The sequence below is a fragment of the Triticum aestivum genome, chromosome 5A, assembly GCF_018294505.1.
Source record: "Triticum aestivum cultivar Chinese Spring chromosome 5A, IWGSC CS RefSeq v2.1, whole genome shotgun sequence".
Taxonomy (NCBI): Eukaryota; Viridiplantae; Streptophyta; class Magnoliopsida; order Poales; family Poaceae; genus Triticum; species Triticum aestivum.
This window is the reverse complement of record NC_057806.1, coordinates 450,438,164-450,456,945: the sequence shown is the minus strand read 5'-3', so window position 1 is coordinate 450,456,945 and position 18,782 is coordinate 450,438,164. Positions and strand designations below refer to the sequence as shown.

Below are 18,782 nucleotides of genomic sequence, written 5' to 3'. Positions count from 1 at the left end.
CGTCAAGGGAGGAAGGAAGACTCCAGTATTCGAGGGAACACTAGAGAATCAAAGTGCTCATTGGGACGATTTCGTGAAATTCAAGGATTCAGAATTAGCTAAGGAACGGTCGAGAATAAACAAGAAGAATGCCGAAAAAAGGATAAGTTCCATAAGCTGGGGTCAGGTGGCTACGCGGTGGCAATGCCTAAGTGGGACAAGTCTGAGAAAGAGATGGAGGATGCAGGTGTCACTCCGGTTACTAAGAGCTGGCCCCCCAGGTGCAGGACTTGGTTCTATGTGCATGGGGGGGAGTTGGACCCGAAGACAGGCAAAGTTTCGACGAAGGCATGTCTAAACGGAGCCGACGATAATATACTTGTTGCAATAGAAGAGGCTCGAACGGGGGTGTTCCAGCCCAACAGAGAGAACGACGAGCTTACGCGTGCCCTGGGAAATCCTGAACACCCGGGAAGAACACGAGGCAAGGGCGCTATTCCGTGGTATGAGGGGTTTTCGGACTGGAACGCCGACTACAGAACCCGTGCGAGAAGGAAGATTGCGGAGGAGAAGCAGAGGAAGATGGAGGAGGAGAAGAGGAAGCTGGACTATGAACGCCTTCAAGGCCTAGAATCAGCGCACACGGACTTGGTAGTCAAATTCCAGCGGCAGCAGGAGTAGATCGACTCACTTAGCCAGCAAAGGGGGTCTCAGCAGCTGCAGCAGCTAGCGGATGATCCAGCATTGGATACCACCGCCCCATCCATGCCGAGAAGCAGCGTGGGTTCCGCCTCGTTTGACGCAATGCTGGATAGATACCCCATGGATGACATCGCAGAGAACACTAACTGTGAGCTACACTTCAAAATTAAGAACATATCCTTGAAGGTGGCGGACGGTGTTGCTTATACAAATTCCCCCGATGCAACCTTCCATTGCAACCCGATTTCAGCAGGCTATGCTCGTGTTGTGGTTGATGAGGTGGTGGACCAATATTCGGGGCTAGACCTTGACATTCCTGGAGGTGACGAGGAGCACACACTCGGAGATGCCAAACATCGTATCATCCTATGGAGAAAGGATTGCATCATCTTTCGAAGGCCACCGACACCGCGTCACCCGACTCCTCGTCGAAGTCCGCCACCGAGTAAGCAGACTCCCGCTCCTCCAAGTCCACCAACGCGTGAGGCCACTCCTCCTCCTCCAAGTCCGGCAAAGTGTCAGGCCACTCCTCCTCCAAGTCTGACACAGCGTCAGACGTCCACTCCTCCTCCAAGTCCGGCACAACCTCAGGCCACTCCTCCTCCAAGTCCGGCACAGCTTCAGGCCACTCCTCCTCGTCCAACTCAGCCCCGTCAGCCGTCTCCGCCGCCTCAGCAATCGCAGAAGAGACACCCCGCAGCTATGGTGCGTAGCGGTACGAGTCGAGGTCATAGTACAGGAAGTACAGGCGGAGGCAAGCGATATAAATATGGTCCAAACCTCACTACTCCTCTTCCTGAGAGGGCTTACGACAGGACCGAGGAGAAAACCAATGCCATAGTGCGGGCAGAAGTCGACGCCCATTTTGGATCGAAACCGCCACCGCCGCCAAGGGAGAAAGTGCATGTGGAAGTAGTTGACCACTTCATTTGTATGGCTCAACCACCAGCTCCTAAGCCTGTTGACACAGACTATGAGCGCCACATCAGGAAGTTACATCGACAACGTCTACAGAAGGAGGCGAGCTCGAGCTCGAGCAAACAACAAGCAGCTGTCAAAAAATGCGGGAAAACCGTTGCCCAGCTGGGAGAACAGGCGGCGCAATCGATCCCCCCGCTTGTTGTGTCGCCAACAACACATGACAGTACGCGCGCCCAATATTGTTGTGGGCAAACAGTTTACATTCCCGAGGTGGGCGATGTGGTAATAACCCAGGAGCATATAATGCAGGCTGAAACTCTCAACATCACTGTTGGACAACTCCTCGAGATTGAGGACATGCCTGTGCTTACAGAGGAGGAAATAAAACGGAAATATGCCCGGGGCCAACCTTTGGTCAAGCCAGAAGAGGTCAAGAAGCTCCAAACGAGAATGTATGAATTGCATCAATGGTACATGGACATTACCAAGAGATCCGATCGAGAGTCCCTCATGGTGCAAGTCAAGAAGGATCGTTACTACCATCAGAAACCTGTGACCGTTGAGTATTCTGAACTGTTTCAGTTATACAATTAAGACGCACTCGACAAATCTATCGTCACTTGCTATTGTCTGTAAGTGATTTCTTTCTGTAATTTAAGTCTCAAGCTAGCTGTAGTGATCCTTTTGATCAATCATTACCTGTAATTATCCTCACTATATTCTTTTATGTGGTATTATGCAGGATGAAGATGTATGAAATGAGAAAAGGTGGATGCTATGGCATTGGGTTCATTGACCCAAACACCGTTAATGAATACACATGGAAAATAAACAAGCATCATGAAAAGCAGGTAGACGACAACATGCTAGAGTTCTTGAAGCGCCTCAAATACAATGAAGATATACTACTTCCTTACAACTTCCAGTGAGTCACACTTTCTTGTACTACTTCCTTACTTACATGTTTTTGCTTACATATGCCCGCTTAATTAAGACATGCAAACGTGTGTGCATGCAGATTTCACTGGATCTTGTGTATCATTAAAGTTGACGCCGGAACAGTTGAAATACTGGACTCACTACTCAAAGCAAATAGTGACTATAACATCTTGTTTGGGATAGTCAACAGGTAATTTCAATCATTATTAACTATATATCTCGGCCAATTTAGTTCGTCATTTCATGATATCAACTATTTAATAACCCCTTTATTCATTTTCTTTGTCGGCGGGCAGGGCTTGGGCAAGGTTCATCAGCGTCACGGAAGGCAAATGGAAACGATAGCTGAAATGGTTTCGATCCAAGGTAAGTAATTAAGTAGTACTAGTAATTATCATGCTTGATTAATTATTATCTGATCAAATTAAATTCTGTTCTCGTAATAAAGGCCCTGAAGCAGGCGCAGGGGACTGATCTGTGTGCATTCTGCGTTTGCGAGAACATTCGCAGGATGGCGTCCGAAAGAAGCAGATCTCAAAGACAAGAATGGGTACGTTTGTCAGAACACTATTCACAAGTTTTACACCATTATCGATATCTAGTCACACAACTAATACACATGCATATTGATCTCCTTCTTAACAGTTCAAAAAGGTGCGGGACAAGCTCCTAGAAACGGAGCGCGTAGAAGCACTTCAAGAGGAAATAGCGGGATTTTTGCTCGACCAGGTCATAAATCCGAAGGGAGAATACTATTACCCGCTACCGCCCCCATCGACCAGGTCATGAACCACTTCCAATTGTCATCGTGCTCCGAAGGCACCAATTAGGCTAATGCCACTGGCTCCGAAGGCAACATGCATATGTAGGAGAAATTGTATATAGCTATACATGTGTGTATGTGTGAATTAATATGGTGGTTTGTGAGACATTGATGATATATATGATTGGTTCTACTAGAAATTATATATATATATATATATATATATATATATGCATAACGTGTACAATGTGTAGTATCGTAAAATACCAGCAAACAAAAAGAATTAAAATGGAAAACACAAAATTAAATAAAAAAGAAATCATAAAACAAAAAAAACCAAACATTTTAGTACCGGTTAGTGTTACCAACCGGTACTAAAAGGCTCCCGGCCCCCGGAGCTGGCTCGTGCCACGTGGTTGCCCTTTAGCACCGGTTCATGCTGAACCGGTACTAAAGGGGGGGGGGGCTTTAGTGCCCACACTTTAGTGCCGGTTATGGAACCGGCACTAAAGGGCCTTACGAACCGGTGCTATTACCCGATTCTGCACTATTGGATGAAGCTCCAGCGTAGATTCCCGCCAGCTCCTCGGAGCGGCGAGGTTAGGATTTCTCATCATGCAACGGCAAGATTTGGTGTCAGATTCTTCAGATCGATTCAAGGATTCAATGGCGATGAATGCGGCTCCCGAACACTGGTCCTTAGGGGCACGTACACGAAGACTTCCCAGCCGTCATCGACAAGGTCAGGCTGACTCCGGTATGGGAGCGGTGATAGCGTTGTGTCTCAGTTTGTTCTGGCGGCGGCAGTGGTCGTTCGGTTGTCCATGGACATCGATGTAATTTTTATTATGTTTGGGATGCTTTTGTACTTCCGGTGAATCTTTATAAAGATCTGATATTTTTGCAAAAAAGAATATTAGTTTAGAAATAGTTATTGTTCATAATTTACCTTTTTTGCAAAAAAAGACCATGTCTATTATAAAATTTTGTCACAAGTATAAAACACTTCAAACATAATAAAAAATTACATAGAGGTCCTTGGACCACCAAACGACCCCCGTTGCCGCCAAAACGAGCCATCGACGCGTCGCCATCGCTCCCCTACTGAAGCCATTCTAACCTTGTCGATGATAGTTATGTAGTCTTTGTACACGTGCCTCCGAGGAACAACCCCTGAAGTTACAATTGTCGCCACTGAACCCTTAAATCAATCCTGAACTGCCTGGCACCAGATCTCGCCGTCGCGTATGCATCAGAAAAAAAAACTCTAACCTCAACAATGGGAATCTACGCCAGAGTTCAGTCAACTCCATCCTAACCGATGAACTCGAAAAGGATCAGAACTTAGAAGACTAGCTCAACCATGAAACGCCGCCCCTACAAGAACCGTTCTATCAGCTCACTGCCTCGTGCAACTTGCGTGCTATTGTTCCATCGGCTGGCTGCTGCGTGCTAGGTGCAACCTGCACGCGCTGTGGGAAGAGGACGAAAATGAAGCCCGGGACTAGTCGACGCGAGCCCCGCCGATAATCTATCCGGATGTGAGGGTTCACTGTGCGTTCGGTTTATTCGGTTTACATGGTTCGGTTTGTACGGTTTTTCGGTTTGTATGGTATTAATACTTCGGTAAATACGGTATGAAATTAAAATACGGTTCGGTTTTGGTATATACCAAATTATTTCGGTATGGTTTCGGTATATACCATAAAAACCAAACCTAACGCGAATTTGAAAATAACATAATAATAACTTACAAATTTATGACTCAAAACACATACTATTTTACACAAATAGTACATAACTATATATATAAGTGTATATGCTTGCATTGATTCATCTCATCCTGTGCGTTCGGTTTATTCGGTTTACATGGTTCGGTTTATACGGTTTTTCGGTTTGTACAGTATTAATACTTCGGTAAATACGGTATGAAATTAAAACACGGTTCGGTTTCGGTATATACCAAATTATTTTGGTATGGTTTCGGTATATACCATAAAAACCAAAGTTGACGCGAATTTGAAAATGACGTAATAATAATTTGTAAATTTATGACTCAAAACACATACTATTTTACATAAATAGTATATGACTATATATATATAAGTATATATGCATGCATTAATTCATCTGTTGATGGTTATGGACGTGCTTAGCATTTTAAAAAGAGATAAATGACTATGTTACAAGAAAATTTTACATGCTTATTAGTGAATTTGACTCATGTACAAGAAAAATGACAACTTGTATGGTTGTTCATCTCAAGAAATATAAATTTATTTTTACTTCGGTTTATTTGGTTAACCGTTCGGTTTTTCGGTATATACCATAAAAACCAAAGTTCAAATCGGTATGAAAAGTTCAAACCATACCGAAACCAGAAACCATAAAAACCATAAAATCGGTTCGGTTCGGTTTATTTTCGGTATGGTTTTTCGGTTCGGTTTTGAAATGCACAGGGTGAGATTCATCTGTTGATGGTTATGGACGTGTTTAGCATTTTAAAAAGAGAAAAATAACTATGCCACAAGAAAAAATTACGTGCTTAGTAGTGAATTTGACTCATGTACAAGAAAAATGACAACTTATATGGTTGTTTATCTCAAGAAATATAAATTTAGTTTTTGCTTCGGTTTATTCGGTTAACCGTTCGGTTTTTCGGCATATACCATATAAACCAAAGTTCAAAACGGTATGAAAAGTTCATACCATACCGAAACCAGAAACCATAAAAACCATAAAATCGGTTTGGTTCGGTTTATTTTCGGTATGGTTTTTCGGTTCGGTTTTTAAATGCACAGAGTGAGTGAGGGTTCATGTCTGTTGCTGTGCCTTTGTCCTTGATTCCTCCATGTACCCTTTTTTCTATTTCTTTTCCGGATCCGAAACACACCGGCAGTTAAAACGGCAGGCGTTACACCGTGGAGAGCGTAGAGAGCAGCGGCAAAATTAAGCACCGGCTACGTGGCTCAGATCAGGCGATCAAACTGTATGGATATTAGCGAATCATACGTCCCGTCCAAAGCGGCCATGCACCAACAGCCCTCCATCTCAATCATTCACCGGAAACCCGAGAAAACTAGTGGCAATGTTGATCTTCTTGCGTCCTGCCCCGTCGAAGACTAGCTGGTACGGCTATAAATATGCAGCGCCGGTACGAGCAAGCAGCTGCAGTACAGTACATGAGAATCCCATATAGGAGTAGTATTATCCTATCTCCCCTGATCAAAGGTACATATGTACGTGTTGATGATAAGTCTTCGCAGTATGGTCCATGGACTGGCACTATAAGGTGGTAATCATTCGCCACCCACTCGTGTGCAAACTTGATCCCCGGATGATTACGGCAGGCATGAAGCCAATGATTTCCTTGCAGATAAGCTCAGGCAGACAGAGCCACAGTTCACAAAGTGCGTGCAGTGACATGTGGCTCCGTGGGCATGAGACACCGTTCTTTAGTTCAGATCACGGTCGGCTCCCCCCTGAATTCGCGCGAGCTATAGGCAACAATGTAGGGAGGGCATCTTGTTGTTGGCTCCAAATTAGCATCTGTCCGGCCTTTAATTATGCCGTCCTAATTCACTAATTTGGGCTCATTTCGCGCCTTCCGCTTTACTGTCAGTGGAGATTAGCTCGCTCAAATTCTAGCCGCAGGGACCCATCTGGAGCACGAAGCCTACCTCTACTTGGACTTGGATATCTGGATGGTCTCAGATAGATAATTTAAGAGCACAAATCAACGGTGGGCATAGCTCTGCTTCAGCTAAAACAATGCAGTACGTATACTACTAGGACTATGGCACTGAAAGGTAGAGAGGAAACCCCGACAGTATGATGCGCCGATCTGCATGTTTATAGAATAAGATAGGATAACATAATATGCACGTCAGCAGCACGTATCGCAATACGGGCATGCAGATGCAGCGGAGGACGAGGCCATGACACAGCGCGATGAAGCTCAAGCTCTGGGGTCACTGTGGAGTTCGGTCGGGCGTCCACTTCAGCGTCCCTTGCTCCCATCGCTTGACAACGTCTAATCAATTCCTTGGCCGGCCCCATCATTTACTACGACGCAGACCGCACGGCTGATTAACTTGCCGCACCTAATTAATCAGGCATGCACAAGCTAGCTAGCTCCCACAAAAGGCTGCACATACGCCAATGAATACAACCTAATCAGACGGATGCATGCGTGGCTTGAGGAGGATCAGCATGTTTGACCTCAGTTTGCCGGATGAATCAGGAAGGGTTTTGACTCCACATGGTTCAACAACCCAGCCCGGAGGTAGCACGATAGTGACCTCGGTTTGTCCGTGGGTTAACCGGGGTTTAACTTTCAGAAGTATAATTCTTAGCCTTCTACTCCCTCTGTCTCAAAATCTTAGACGTTTTTCGACACTATCAGAGGGAGTATTATTTTGACAGTAACTCGTTCCAAGTTCAGAATAAGCAGCATTATGTAAATTAGAGTCTACTCTCTACAGAATAAGTTGCACTACGTGATTCCCAGTTCAGAAGCCCGACAATGGCCGGCTCGACGATCCGCCATTCCGGGGGAATTTTGCGGGATGAAACAGTGGATCTCTTCTCTCCCACCCTGATCGGACGTGCGGATCGGAGTACCGGTTGGTTGGCTCGACGTACTACCTTTTGTTAGGTCGGGGGAGGATCGTGGAGGCCTTTCTTTTCGGACCGGCCGCTTTGCACGCCCCAAAGATGGCAAGAACCGGCCCGGGCTTGATCATTCGGACGAAGAGCAGCAAGCATCGCATGATCCCGACATAAAAGAAAGAGGGCGCGTGCAGTTAATGGCGCGAGGGTGCATGTTCCAGTTCAGGTACCCTCTGGGCAGGACGGTCAGGTGGATTCGGTGAGCTTCCTTGCCACTTCATGGCCTCCTTGGCAGCTCACGACAAGGGTAGGGGAGATCGAGCTGCAGTACCCTGCTGGTACTGCCAGTACAAGCATAGCCGGAACCACCTCACTCGGTTAAAAGTGACTATCTAATATACTAGTACTCCCTTAGTGATCTAAACGATTTTATATTAGTTTACAGAGGAGGTACTATATGGCGATTGCCTGTGACAATTTGGCGGGGTACGGTGCAGTAACAACCTTTTGTTGGGTTTCAAAAAAAAAAACCTTTTGTTGGTTCTCTGTATGAAAGTATTTGGCACCAGCTAGACTCAATTCATTTCAGCTTGAACAAAATTCCGAGGGAATCTTCCGTGCGCAGCCGCACACCATTGCGACGCCATTAAATAAAAGGAAAGACAAAGGCCACCCTCCATTGCCTCTCCCCTCTCCGCTGGCCTCTGCTCACTCCCAACCTCCCCAAAGTCCCAAACAAACAAACAAACCACCCTCCCTATAAGCAACTGGCAAAAACCCAACCAGCCTAAAAAGGTCCCAAATTCTCATGCACCCTCGCCCTTCTCCTCCGCTCTCCTTTCCCTTCCATCGCTTCGATCAACAGAAGGGGAGGAAAACATAGCCAAGCTTCTAAGCTCGCCAGGAAAAGAGCTTAGCTTCCATTGATCCCAAAGGGCTTCTGGCATTTGGTGCCTGTGCTTTTTCTCCTCTTCTTTTCCTAATCCCAAGGAGGGGAGAGGAGGACGAGGCTAAACAAAAAGCTCAGGCGCCGCTTTGGCTAATGGCCTAGCTAGCTGCTCAGGGCGGCGCAGCTGGAGTGCTGGACGGCCGGCCGGCCTAGGGGTGGATAAGAGCCTGAGACTTTGCTACCAGCCTTTCCTCGCCTCCTTGTCTCCTCTTTGAGCCGCTCCTTTGGCGGTGTCCTCTGCTTGGTTCCATTCCATGGTGGGCATGGAGGGCACCGGCTGTGGCGCTTTGCTCAGAGAGCTCCAGGTACTCGCTGCTCACCTTTGATTCGTGCCACTGCTAGCAGTATTGAGTGAAGTAGAGCTCCGTTCTCTGAAAACAAATTATGCTTCGTAGCGTTTTGCCGCCTTCTTTCTTTGCTATCTTCTCTCGGTGAATTTGTTCTCGCTGTCTGCGCCTGTGTTAACCCAATTCGCATGCTTCACTTCAGAAGAAAACTTCAGCTTTCATCTCCTCTAGTAATAGGTGAAAAATCATTGTTGCAACTGTACTGTGTTTGAGTGTCCTCTGTGATTTGAGAGACTAGAGAATCGGGTGTTATTGTATTTCATTTTGACATGGAACGAGGGTTGAGTGTTATTGGGGTTACACGGGCTGCGGAGAAGTCAGCGTGAGCGAGTATTCCTTGTGTAGTAAGTAGTTGTTGTCTTCTTTTTTCTTGGTGGTGAGCTGCGCGGCAGGTGAACTGCATGCCTCAGGGCAGTGTAGCTTTATGGTGGAAGCTTCTCTCTTTTGTCACCTTTCTGGTTCTTCACCACCTCAAAAAAAGCATTTCCTTGATTCTATTCGGCTTAGTGCGCCAGGCAGTTGAGGTGGGACAAATTTACCTCTTTTTTTCCCTCTCAACTAACACTCTGTTTTTCACCTGTAATGCCATCATTTCGTTATGGCTTTTACTGTAAATAAATATCTTTAACACTTATTAAGATGACCTGGGGAGTACATGAATCAGGCAATAGTAATGATCAAAATGCATTCTTGAATCTATTGCCTTGGCCTTGCATTTATTTGGCCATGCATAAGGTTGAAGCACCATTACTCATGCATGCCCTGTTGTTTCTGGCACTCAGCAAATCTGGGCAGAGGTAGGGGAAAGCGAGGGTGAGAAGAGCAAGGTCTTGTCAGAGATAGAGAGGGAGTGCTTGGAGGTGTACCGCAGGAAGGTGGACGATGCCAATCGGACCAGGGTCCAGCTGCACCAATCTGTGGCCACCAAGGAAGCTGAGGTTGCATTGCTAATGGCTACTCTAGGGGAGCACAAGCTGTATCTCAAGGTATGCATACTAATCATCATGATGATGACGCACTAATTGGGTTGGTTGTCTGTTGGCTTCCAGAGTGGTTGCTTGGTTCCCTTGAGATGATGGAATCTGGCTGTTGTTGGTAACATGCATGATTCAAGTTGTGGATTGCTACTAAATAGGACTTGTTGATGCCTGTTTGCTTTTTTGTCAAAAGTAGCTACTGGCTTATAGTAAATCTCTAGGCAGCACCACCTTAATTTAATATTTTTACTAGGATGTTTTTGTTAATTTCTTGGCACTTGCGCAGAAAGACAAGGGCTACCTGTCGCTCAAGGAACAACTCGCCACTGTCGTCCCTGTACTCGACGACCTGAAATGCAAGAAAGAAGAAAGGATCAAGCAATACTACGATATTCGATCACAGATTGAGAAGATACGCTCCGAGTTAAGTGAGCGTAGTGATAAGGGTGATCATGTAAACAGTCCAGCTGATGATGAACATGATTTATCGACAAGGAAGCTTAATAGCTACCAAGCGCAACTTAGTGCTCTTCAGAAAGATAAGGTAAACCGTCATGAATAAGCTAGCTAATCTGAAACCTTCAGTTGCCTTTCAGAATATTTTGTTTCTTGCAGTACTTGTGAATAAATAGAACTGGCAGCTGCTAAGGAATGCGTGAGTATTCAGCAATGGTTCAACTCAGAAAAAAAATGCCTTCCTAGATTTTGCGGTATATAGTTTCTATAAAGTGATAAGATGATCCATGTAATGTGTATCAACTGTCTAGGGCCGCTGGTCATCTAATTTAAGTTACTTTAGGATTGAGTGTTGACTGGCAATGTTTTCTTGTTTGCAACATTTTCAGTCTGATAGACTTCACAAAGTTCTGAAATATGTAAATGAAGTGCATTCTTTATGTGGAGTCCTTGGAATTGATTTCGCAAAGACCGTAAACGGAATTCATCCCAATCTACATCAGAATGGTGTTGAGCAGTCCAGAAACATCAGCAATGGCACACTGGAAGGCCTTGCTAGCACAATATCAAATCTTAAAGCAGAGAGAAAATCTAGAATCGATAAGGTACTCTCAAGGTTCCTTTCTTCTCGGTGTTTTGTTATATGAGTTCTGTGTAATAATACATTCTCAAGCAATCGATTGCCTATAGATGAGAGAGACAATGGAGTCATTATGTCACCTCTGGAAGTTAATGGACTCTTCTGAAGAGGAGAAGAGACAATTCAGCAAAGTAATCAGCATTCTCATATCACCAGAAGAGGGAATCACATCCGCTGGTGTTCTTTCCCAGGAAACAATCGAGAAGGTTTTACCAGCTCGCCTTTGTTTTTTCTTCAGTACGCTGTTTGTTGCTTATCTTAATCATTTTTTACAATTTCGGTGTTGATTTCTTATGCAGATGGAAGCTGAGGTTGAGAGGTTGACAGAACTTAAAACCAACAGATTGAAAGAAATTGTCACAAAGAGAAGGGCCGAATTAGAAGATATATGCAAGAATGCACACATACAACCTGATCTCAGCACAGCCCCTGAGCAAACTAACGCCCTGATTGATTCTGGTTGTACATTATGCATCTTGCTCAAGTACTATCTTGACCAGTGGTTGTTTTCTTACAATTGTGACTCTCTTGCCCCTGTTCCATTCAGGTACTATTGACCCTTCTGAGCTCCTGGCGAATATCGAGTCACAAATATTGAAAGCAAAAGAAGAGTCACTAAGTCGAAAAGATATTATGGACAGGATAAATAAATGGATTGCTGCCTGCGATGAAGAGGCTTGGCTTGAAGAATATAACCAGGTAGTTTCAAGCCCATTTGCTTTGGAATTACAATGCTCAAATTCTGAGCATAGCATGTGCACTTGTTGCACGGACTAACCTGCCCCCGCATGCCTTTTCTAGATAATTCTGAGGTTCCCTAAATCATGAAAAATGACACCAAAGCTCTTTTGCAGGACTCGAAGAGGTATAGTTCTGGAAGGGGTGCTCATGTAAACCTTAGAAGGGCGGAAAAGGCACGAATTTTGGTTACTAAAATTCCAGGTAGGTTTTGATGCTGGAGACTATCGTGTATTTCAGTTTAGTTCAACGAATGACCGATATCTTTCTCAGCTATGATGGACAACCTGATAAACCGTACCTTCGCTTGGGAAAATGCAAGAAATAAGCCATTCTTATATGATGGGGTATGTCCACAATCTGATCAGTAGGGTAAGCATTTATCGTTTGTTTCTTTAATTAATTGACTCGTATATATGATTTGACAGGGACGACTAGTATCTGTTCTAGAAGAGTACAGACTTAACAGAAAAGAAAAGGAGGAGGAAAAACGGCGATACCGGGTTAGTGATTGTTTACCAAATCACCATTATTGGCTGAAAAATAATATGGCATATTCTGGTCTGAACATCACTTTTTTTATTTGCAGGATCAGAAGAAATTGGAGAGCATCCTGCTTGCAGAGAAAGAAGCGATTTTTGGCTCCAAACCAAGCCCAAAGAGAGCGAGCAGCTTAACCAGAAAGACAAATGGGTACCGTTCAAATGGAAGCAGTAATGGACTAATGACCCCAACACCTCGCCGATCATCCCTAGGCAGTGCCACCCCTGAGCTTTCGACACCCAGATCATATACTAGTCGCTATAATAGATACTTTGGTGATTCAAGGCGGCTATCCGTATCACAACTGAACTTCGGCGATGATTCACTATCGACATTTACATCAATTAGTGGTTCTGAACCAGAATCCCCTTCTATCGGATAATTTCCTGGTACTATCTCAATCTCTTCATGCATTTTTTCTAACAACAATCTTCAAGCATATTTGTTACCGATGATGGTTAAACAATGTGTTATGTTAATTATTTTGGCAGGTCAATCTATTGGGTCAATTGCCAAGTACTTAGCATTGTAAATGGACCAGTGTGCTATGAAGTTTTTGCATTTGTGTGTACATTACTGATGCCATGTATTTAGCTATAGCTAGTATTGTTGACTAGTAAGCACTGGGTTGGTTGACTTGATTTCGGGTTTGAAATTGATGTTTCGAGCTGATGGCTCTTTTAGATAATTAGGTGAAAGATGTAGTGAGTGGTTTAGGGGTAATCACTTGTACCATATCAAATGTCATAATTTATGTGACTGGCTTGTGTGTTGCAACCTTGCAGAAATAGTTTGAAATATTTGTACGGATGTAACATATCATACTTCTGCAGTAGTTTCTAGTTCTTTCTCTTGTGCAATATGCATGTGAATTTCAGTACCCTTATTTTGTGAGCAGAAAAGGCAGAGTCCATGCCATAAAATGCATCTGTACTTCTCCCTCCGACCATCCTGTGCTTCTCAATTCTGCTTGGATGTATATAACATTATAACTGAATGGTGCTTGTGAATACAGACATTAAAGATATGCTCTTTCGGACAACATGACAGAAGCAAATTGATTAGATGAGAACTAGGAATAATCATCACAGTGCATCAGATTCTTTGTCATGTGTGGTCCCATCCCATGAGTTGTGTCAATCGAGCAGTGCATTTTTATCGCTATTATAAACATGAACCGCATGGTGCAGCCTGTGATTCAGATTTCAGGGCAACCCCAGTTGATATGATGCAACAAAATATGTGATGAGAGATAACCTGGAGGAAGATGAATGCCAGCTGCTCGCTCTGGTGAGGACCTGAGCGCTTCGTCACTGGCAAAACTCGATCTCCTCCATCTTCGTCTCCTCATTTCTCCAAGGATCTGCATCCACTATGGAACTGTATAGAGGAAATGGTTATGTAGTTTCATATCCATTAGACAGAAAGTCCAAATTCAGAACAATGACACCGATAACTGCCAGACAGATGCTTGCCTGCAGCCAAACATTTTATATCGGTGCTCTGCGCACTTTAAACGTATGACGAATCAGGGAGATTTTTCTGAAAAAAAAAATGGATCAGGGTGCAATCAGTTCTTCTAATACAAATTGGCAGATGCATGAGAACGAAAAGGCTGTGATTGCCTCAGTACATATCTCAGTTACATTTCAGCATCTAAGAAATGCAAATTTCTTCAGATCTCAGAATATGGACCGACACAATTACAAGAAATAGAGAACAGTTCTTAACGTAACAAGTTGGGATTCACACTGGTGGTCTAGATAAGAGTTTGAATTACAGAATTAGGGGCAAATGAATAACTCTGTCTTCTTTCCTTTCTCAACCAAATAGAAATAATTAGCATTTAACTACCATAGCAAGCAACTGCATAAATACATTATACATTCGCGACAAACAAATGTCAGTTGCAGAGCATTCCTTTCGATTCTCTCAACACTCAGGATAACATGGTATACTGGGACATTAACCACCTTCCCACCGCCGGTCTGTATAGCATCATCTGCTCCTTCATAATTTGCCAGGTCTGCATGGTATACAAGCAACAACAAGAGATTGAATTGCTGCCGTAGTGCTGTTTCTATCTCGCTCTGCTAAATCAGAGTTATATAATAAACATATACATGCTGATCAAAGAATAACTTGTCAGCCAACTTGACAGCATGACAGATGGTATCGCCCAGTTCATTGATCGATATGGTCCTTACAAATTAATACAGCATCGGGCATTCACATTTGCTATTACTCTCACAATTTAATAGCACGAAGGGACTCAAGGGAGGAGCATGTTGTTAGTTGATAATAGCATTCTGACATATCCCAAAAATAATTACATCCTTTATATGAGGAACAATGCATCTGCATTCTGAGGCTAAATGCACAATGGACTAGGAAGTTGTAAAAATAAAAGGGACAAGTAGCATACCAGTAAACTACGCAGATTTCCGAAGTAGCCAGGACAAAATGTATGAAAGGGCAGCATCAACGGAAGACAAGGCAACAATGAACACCGCAACGAGTATGAGAGTAAGTGCTGCCGTCCTCAACTGCCAATGACAATGATTTAATTAAACATAGAACGGTTTCCAAAGTAGCGATGCCATCAATGATGTAGCAACTTAAAAATCTTAACGGACTAAAAGCAGCAAGACATCAAATAATATGGTGTGCTAACAAACTGACCAACAACTAAAATACTAAACAGCAAGGAGCTACTCTAGCATTTAGGATGTATGCATATGATACTAGAAGTCTAGAAGATTCATAGAGAACGAACATTGGACAAAATGAAAGGAATCATGATAAGGGCATAATTTAGTACTACTTTATTGAACATAAATACCCCCTCCGTTCCAAAATAGATGACCCAACTTTATAGTACTAACTTTAGTATAAAGTTGGGTCATCTATTTTGGAACGGAGGGAGTACCTTTTAACTCCTGTTGGTTCAACCTATAAGGTTCAGAGTTTATCTACGCAAACTCGTCGAGGATGAACTATGCACACTGCAATCTTAAAACCAACCTACTGCATCACTCTAAATCATGTGTTAGAATTTAGAACACATCCTGAAACATATAGCAAGCTCAACATATCCTCACAGGTTCACATTCCTTAACCGGTAAGCTGATAGGGCCACAAGGGAATATAGATTGCACTGTTAAGAATATATGAAAACAGAACCTGAATAACACCGACCTAAGAAATAAACTACAAATGCAAGTGCCATACCGTATTGCGGAAGCCCGGCCATTCGAGGTGCTTCAATTGCCCTGGCTGCTCAGCCAAGAAAACCACCAAGTTCCTCACACTCCTGATAACAGAGGGCAATTCTAGTTCATCTCATCGTCGAACAGCACAAACAGGGGGGAGCAAGTCAGCAAGATCTGTACTTACACAGCGAATTCTCTAACCACCGCAAGCCACAGCGGCTCATCATCATCAAACCGGTACTGGCTGGCGCGAAGTCCCTGACGCCCATTGCCCGACGCCGCAGCACATTTCGGCCGTCTGGCCGAAGCGAATCGGCCAAGAAGACATGGTTGCAGCTCCGCAACCTGTAAGCGCAAACCATGTATATATAGCACTAGCATAGTAACCAGAAGAAGAAGAATAGAACAAGGGAATATGATTCTGGCGCCATTGAAATTACGACCTTGAGTAGTGGAGGCCTCGTTAGGCCGCTGGGTCGAGTGGGTCTGCACCACGGAAGCGGAGACGGGCCTGGAAACGAAGGAAACCGCGGGCGGAAAGTGAGGATCTGGCTAGGAAAAGGAGATAAGCACGGACATGGCGTCAGTAGGCGCGGCGAGCGGTTGGGACCTGCGGCGAGGGGCAGCGCGCTCGCGGCCAATCCAGACATCCTCCCCGAATTTCTCGACGCGTGGAGCTTGGGCGGAAGAGAGGGTTGGGGTTTCAGGAGCTGCGGTGGGGGATGAGAAAAGCCTCCGCCGCTGCGCGCGGCACGCGCTCTCGCCTCTCGGCGATGAACGCCACTGAGCCAGGCGGCGCTCGCGCGGTCCTTTTCCGGTTCGGCGCTGCGAGGTTCTCCGGCGTCGCGTGGGCGTAGAGACGGCGGTGGGGGTGGTCCGGCCGCCCTGCTGTTACTGGGCCGTGTGCTGGAAACGAACCAAAGCGTTGGGAGGCCCGTAGTGCCACGGCGGCCCGCTTTTCCTAGAACTTGCTCAGCTTGTGGCCCATGATAGTGCCACGGCGGCCCGTTTTCACAGTTTCGGGAGGCCGTAGCGGGTCGATTTGTATTTGGAATTTGGTCCAATTTGACATTCGATTGTGGATGCAGAGTTTTTTTTACTACAAGGTTTCATATTAAAAAACCTACCACATATACCCCTGCGTTGCAACGGGAGAAGTGATTGATATGTCCATCAAAACGTATATCAATGCGGCACGACAACATCCGGACGGTGCCACCTGACGGCAGGAGGGATACACACGCCAAGGTTGAAATCTACTCCCGTCTTTGTTGTGGTTATCTCACGAAAGTCTTAAAATGAATTACTAACGCAAGATTGGTGAACTTCAAAAGGTTGTTCATGAGGATCAATTTCAGTCTCCATTGACTACGTTCACGTTTATCCAAAGGTACTTGCTTGACTCGCAGATTTTAAATACTGAAACCCCAAGACAGAGACTAAGTGCGGCTTCTCACAATCCCAAGTGGATTGCCCCATCAGCTGGGAGAGTTAAAGTGCATGTGGATGCTGCCGTCGGTAGAAACGGCGACCGGGGGGCTGTGGCAGTTATATGTCGGAATGAATCGGGTGCTTATTTGGGTGCTTCTGCAATATCTTTTCAAGAGATGGTAGACCCGGAAGTACTTGAAGCTTTAGCAGGGTTGGAGGCGTTATCTTTAGCAGCAGATTTGGGTTGCCAGAGAGTTGTGGTCGCTACTGATTGCATGGCAACAATCACACATCTGAGTTGTGATTATAAAGGACCTTCAGCAGCAACTATCAAAGACATCAGGGGAAGAATGCTTGATTTTGCATTGGTGGATTTCATCCATGAGAAGCGGGAGTTGAATCTGGAAGCTCATAAATTATCTAAAGCATCAAATACTTTAGCTTTTGGCCGCCATGTTTGGCTTTCTGTTTTACTTTTACCAGACATCATTTGTATCCCTAAACTTATTCCTAGCTAGTTTAAGTTGCTTGACCACTCAAAAAAAAAGATTGGTGGACTTCAAAAGGATTAATTCATTAATTATAAGGTCTCCCCCTCATAGCAACAACCCTGAAATCTAGTCTTACTCACAAACCCGCTTAATTTATATTGACGCAGCCATCCATGTAAATCCAACAATTTTATTTATTTAGAGACAATCAGCCATGCTAGCCCAAATCCATTTAATTCCTTTGCTCCCTCTGTTCCATGGTTCTTGAAGTGGCTTTTCGATTTCCACACGATTTACAAATGTATATAAATTGATGTATTTCTTGCAAAGAGTCAATGTGGGACTTTTTAATTAAATAATAAACCTATTTTTAGCACAAGCACATGTTAGATCAGCTGATTGGGACCTTTGGGGTTGTGAGTTCCAATCCCACAAAGCACAAATATTTTTCGCTACTCCTTAGTCTGCAGAAAAAAAAGGTGCAATGCAGGCCCTCCTAACATATTTTATTCAACATATCTAGCCAATTTAAATGTGTCAAACACACACACACACACACACACACACACACACACACACACACACACACACACACACACACACACTCGCTACTCCTTAATCTGTAGATAAAAGCTGCATTGTAGGGCCTTATAACATACTTTATTTAACATATGTAGTCAATTTAAATAAGGTATAAAACATTTAATATTCCATAGCAATTAATTAGGTTAAAAAAGTCTATGCCTTAAAAAGAATTCTATATTAGTTAACAAGAATGACTAATAGCACGGTTGGAAAATAAGCTTTTTCTGGTCAAATTGCATATATAAATTATTTTAATTCGATTTACGGTTGTAAAATTATAGCAAGATCATTTTAGAATATTCTCTATAAATAATAAAGACCGGGACTCTAAACGGGCTGAAAACAGTGTGAACTGGGCCTACTGCAGCTGAACGCGGAATACTAACTAACGCCCTGGTGCACGCGACAGTGGCTACAGAAGTTGAGCCGAAGCCCAAAAGATAGAAAGAAAGAAGAAGGACTTAACACCGGACCGCAGATTATTTTAAAAAAACACCA

At 44.2% G+C, this 18,782-nt stretch overlaps 2 protein-coding genes across 2 annotated transcripts; one reads left to right on the top strand and one right to left on the bottom strand.

Annotated features, from left to right (window-relative positions):
- The first annotated feature begins 8,602 nt into the window (after positions 1–8,602).
- LOC123103929 (65-kDa microtubule-associated protein 6) lies at positions 8,603–13,411 on the top strand. The gene is made up of 12 exons (XM_044525629.1): positions 8,603–9,169; positions 9,994–10,197; positions 10,475–10,732; positions 11,034–11,249; positions 11,335–11,490; positions 11,584–11,743; positions 11,832–11,983; positions 12,139–12,226; positions 12,296–12,369; positions 12,451–12,525; positions 12,612–12,954; positions 13,057–13,411. The coding sequence occupies exons 1-11, from the start codon at positions 9,119–9,121 to the stop codon at positions 12,945–12,947; spliced, it is 1,770 nt and encodes a 589-aa protein (XP_044381564.1). The 5' UTR covers positions 8,603–9,118; the 3' UTR covers positions 12,948–12,954; positions 13,057–13,411.
- Positions 13,412–14,273: 862 nt separating this feature from the next.
- LOC123103930 (uncharacterized) lies at positions 14,274–16,694 on the bottom strand. The gene is made up of 6 exons (XM_044525630.1): positions 16,388–16,694; positions 16,221–16,288; positions 15,962–16,122; positions 15,797–15,878; positions 14,991–15,111; positions 14,274–14,591 (listed from the first exon to the last, which is right to left on the bottom strand). The coding sequence occupies exons 1-5, from the start codon at positions 16,425–16,427 to the stop codon at positions 14,998–15,000; spliced, it is 465 nt and encodes a 154-aa protein (XP_044381565.1). The 5' UTR covers positions 16,428–16,694; the 3' UTR covers positions 14,274–14,591; positions 14,991–14,997.
- Between the last annotated feature and the right edge of the window lie 2,088 nt (positions 16,695–18,782).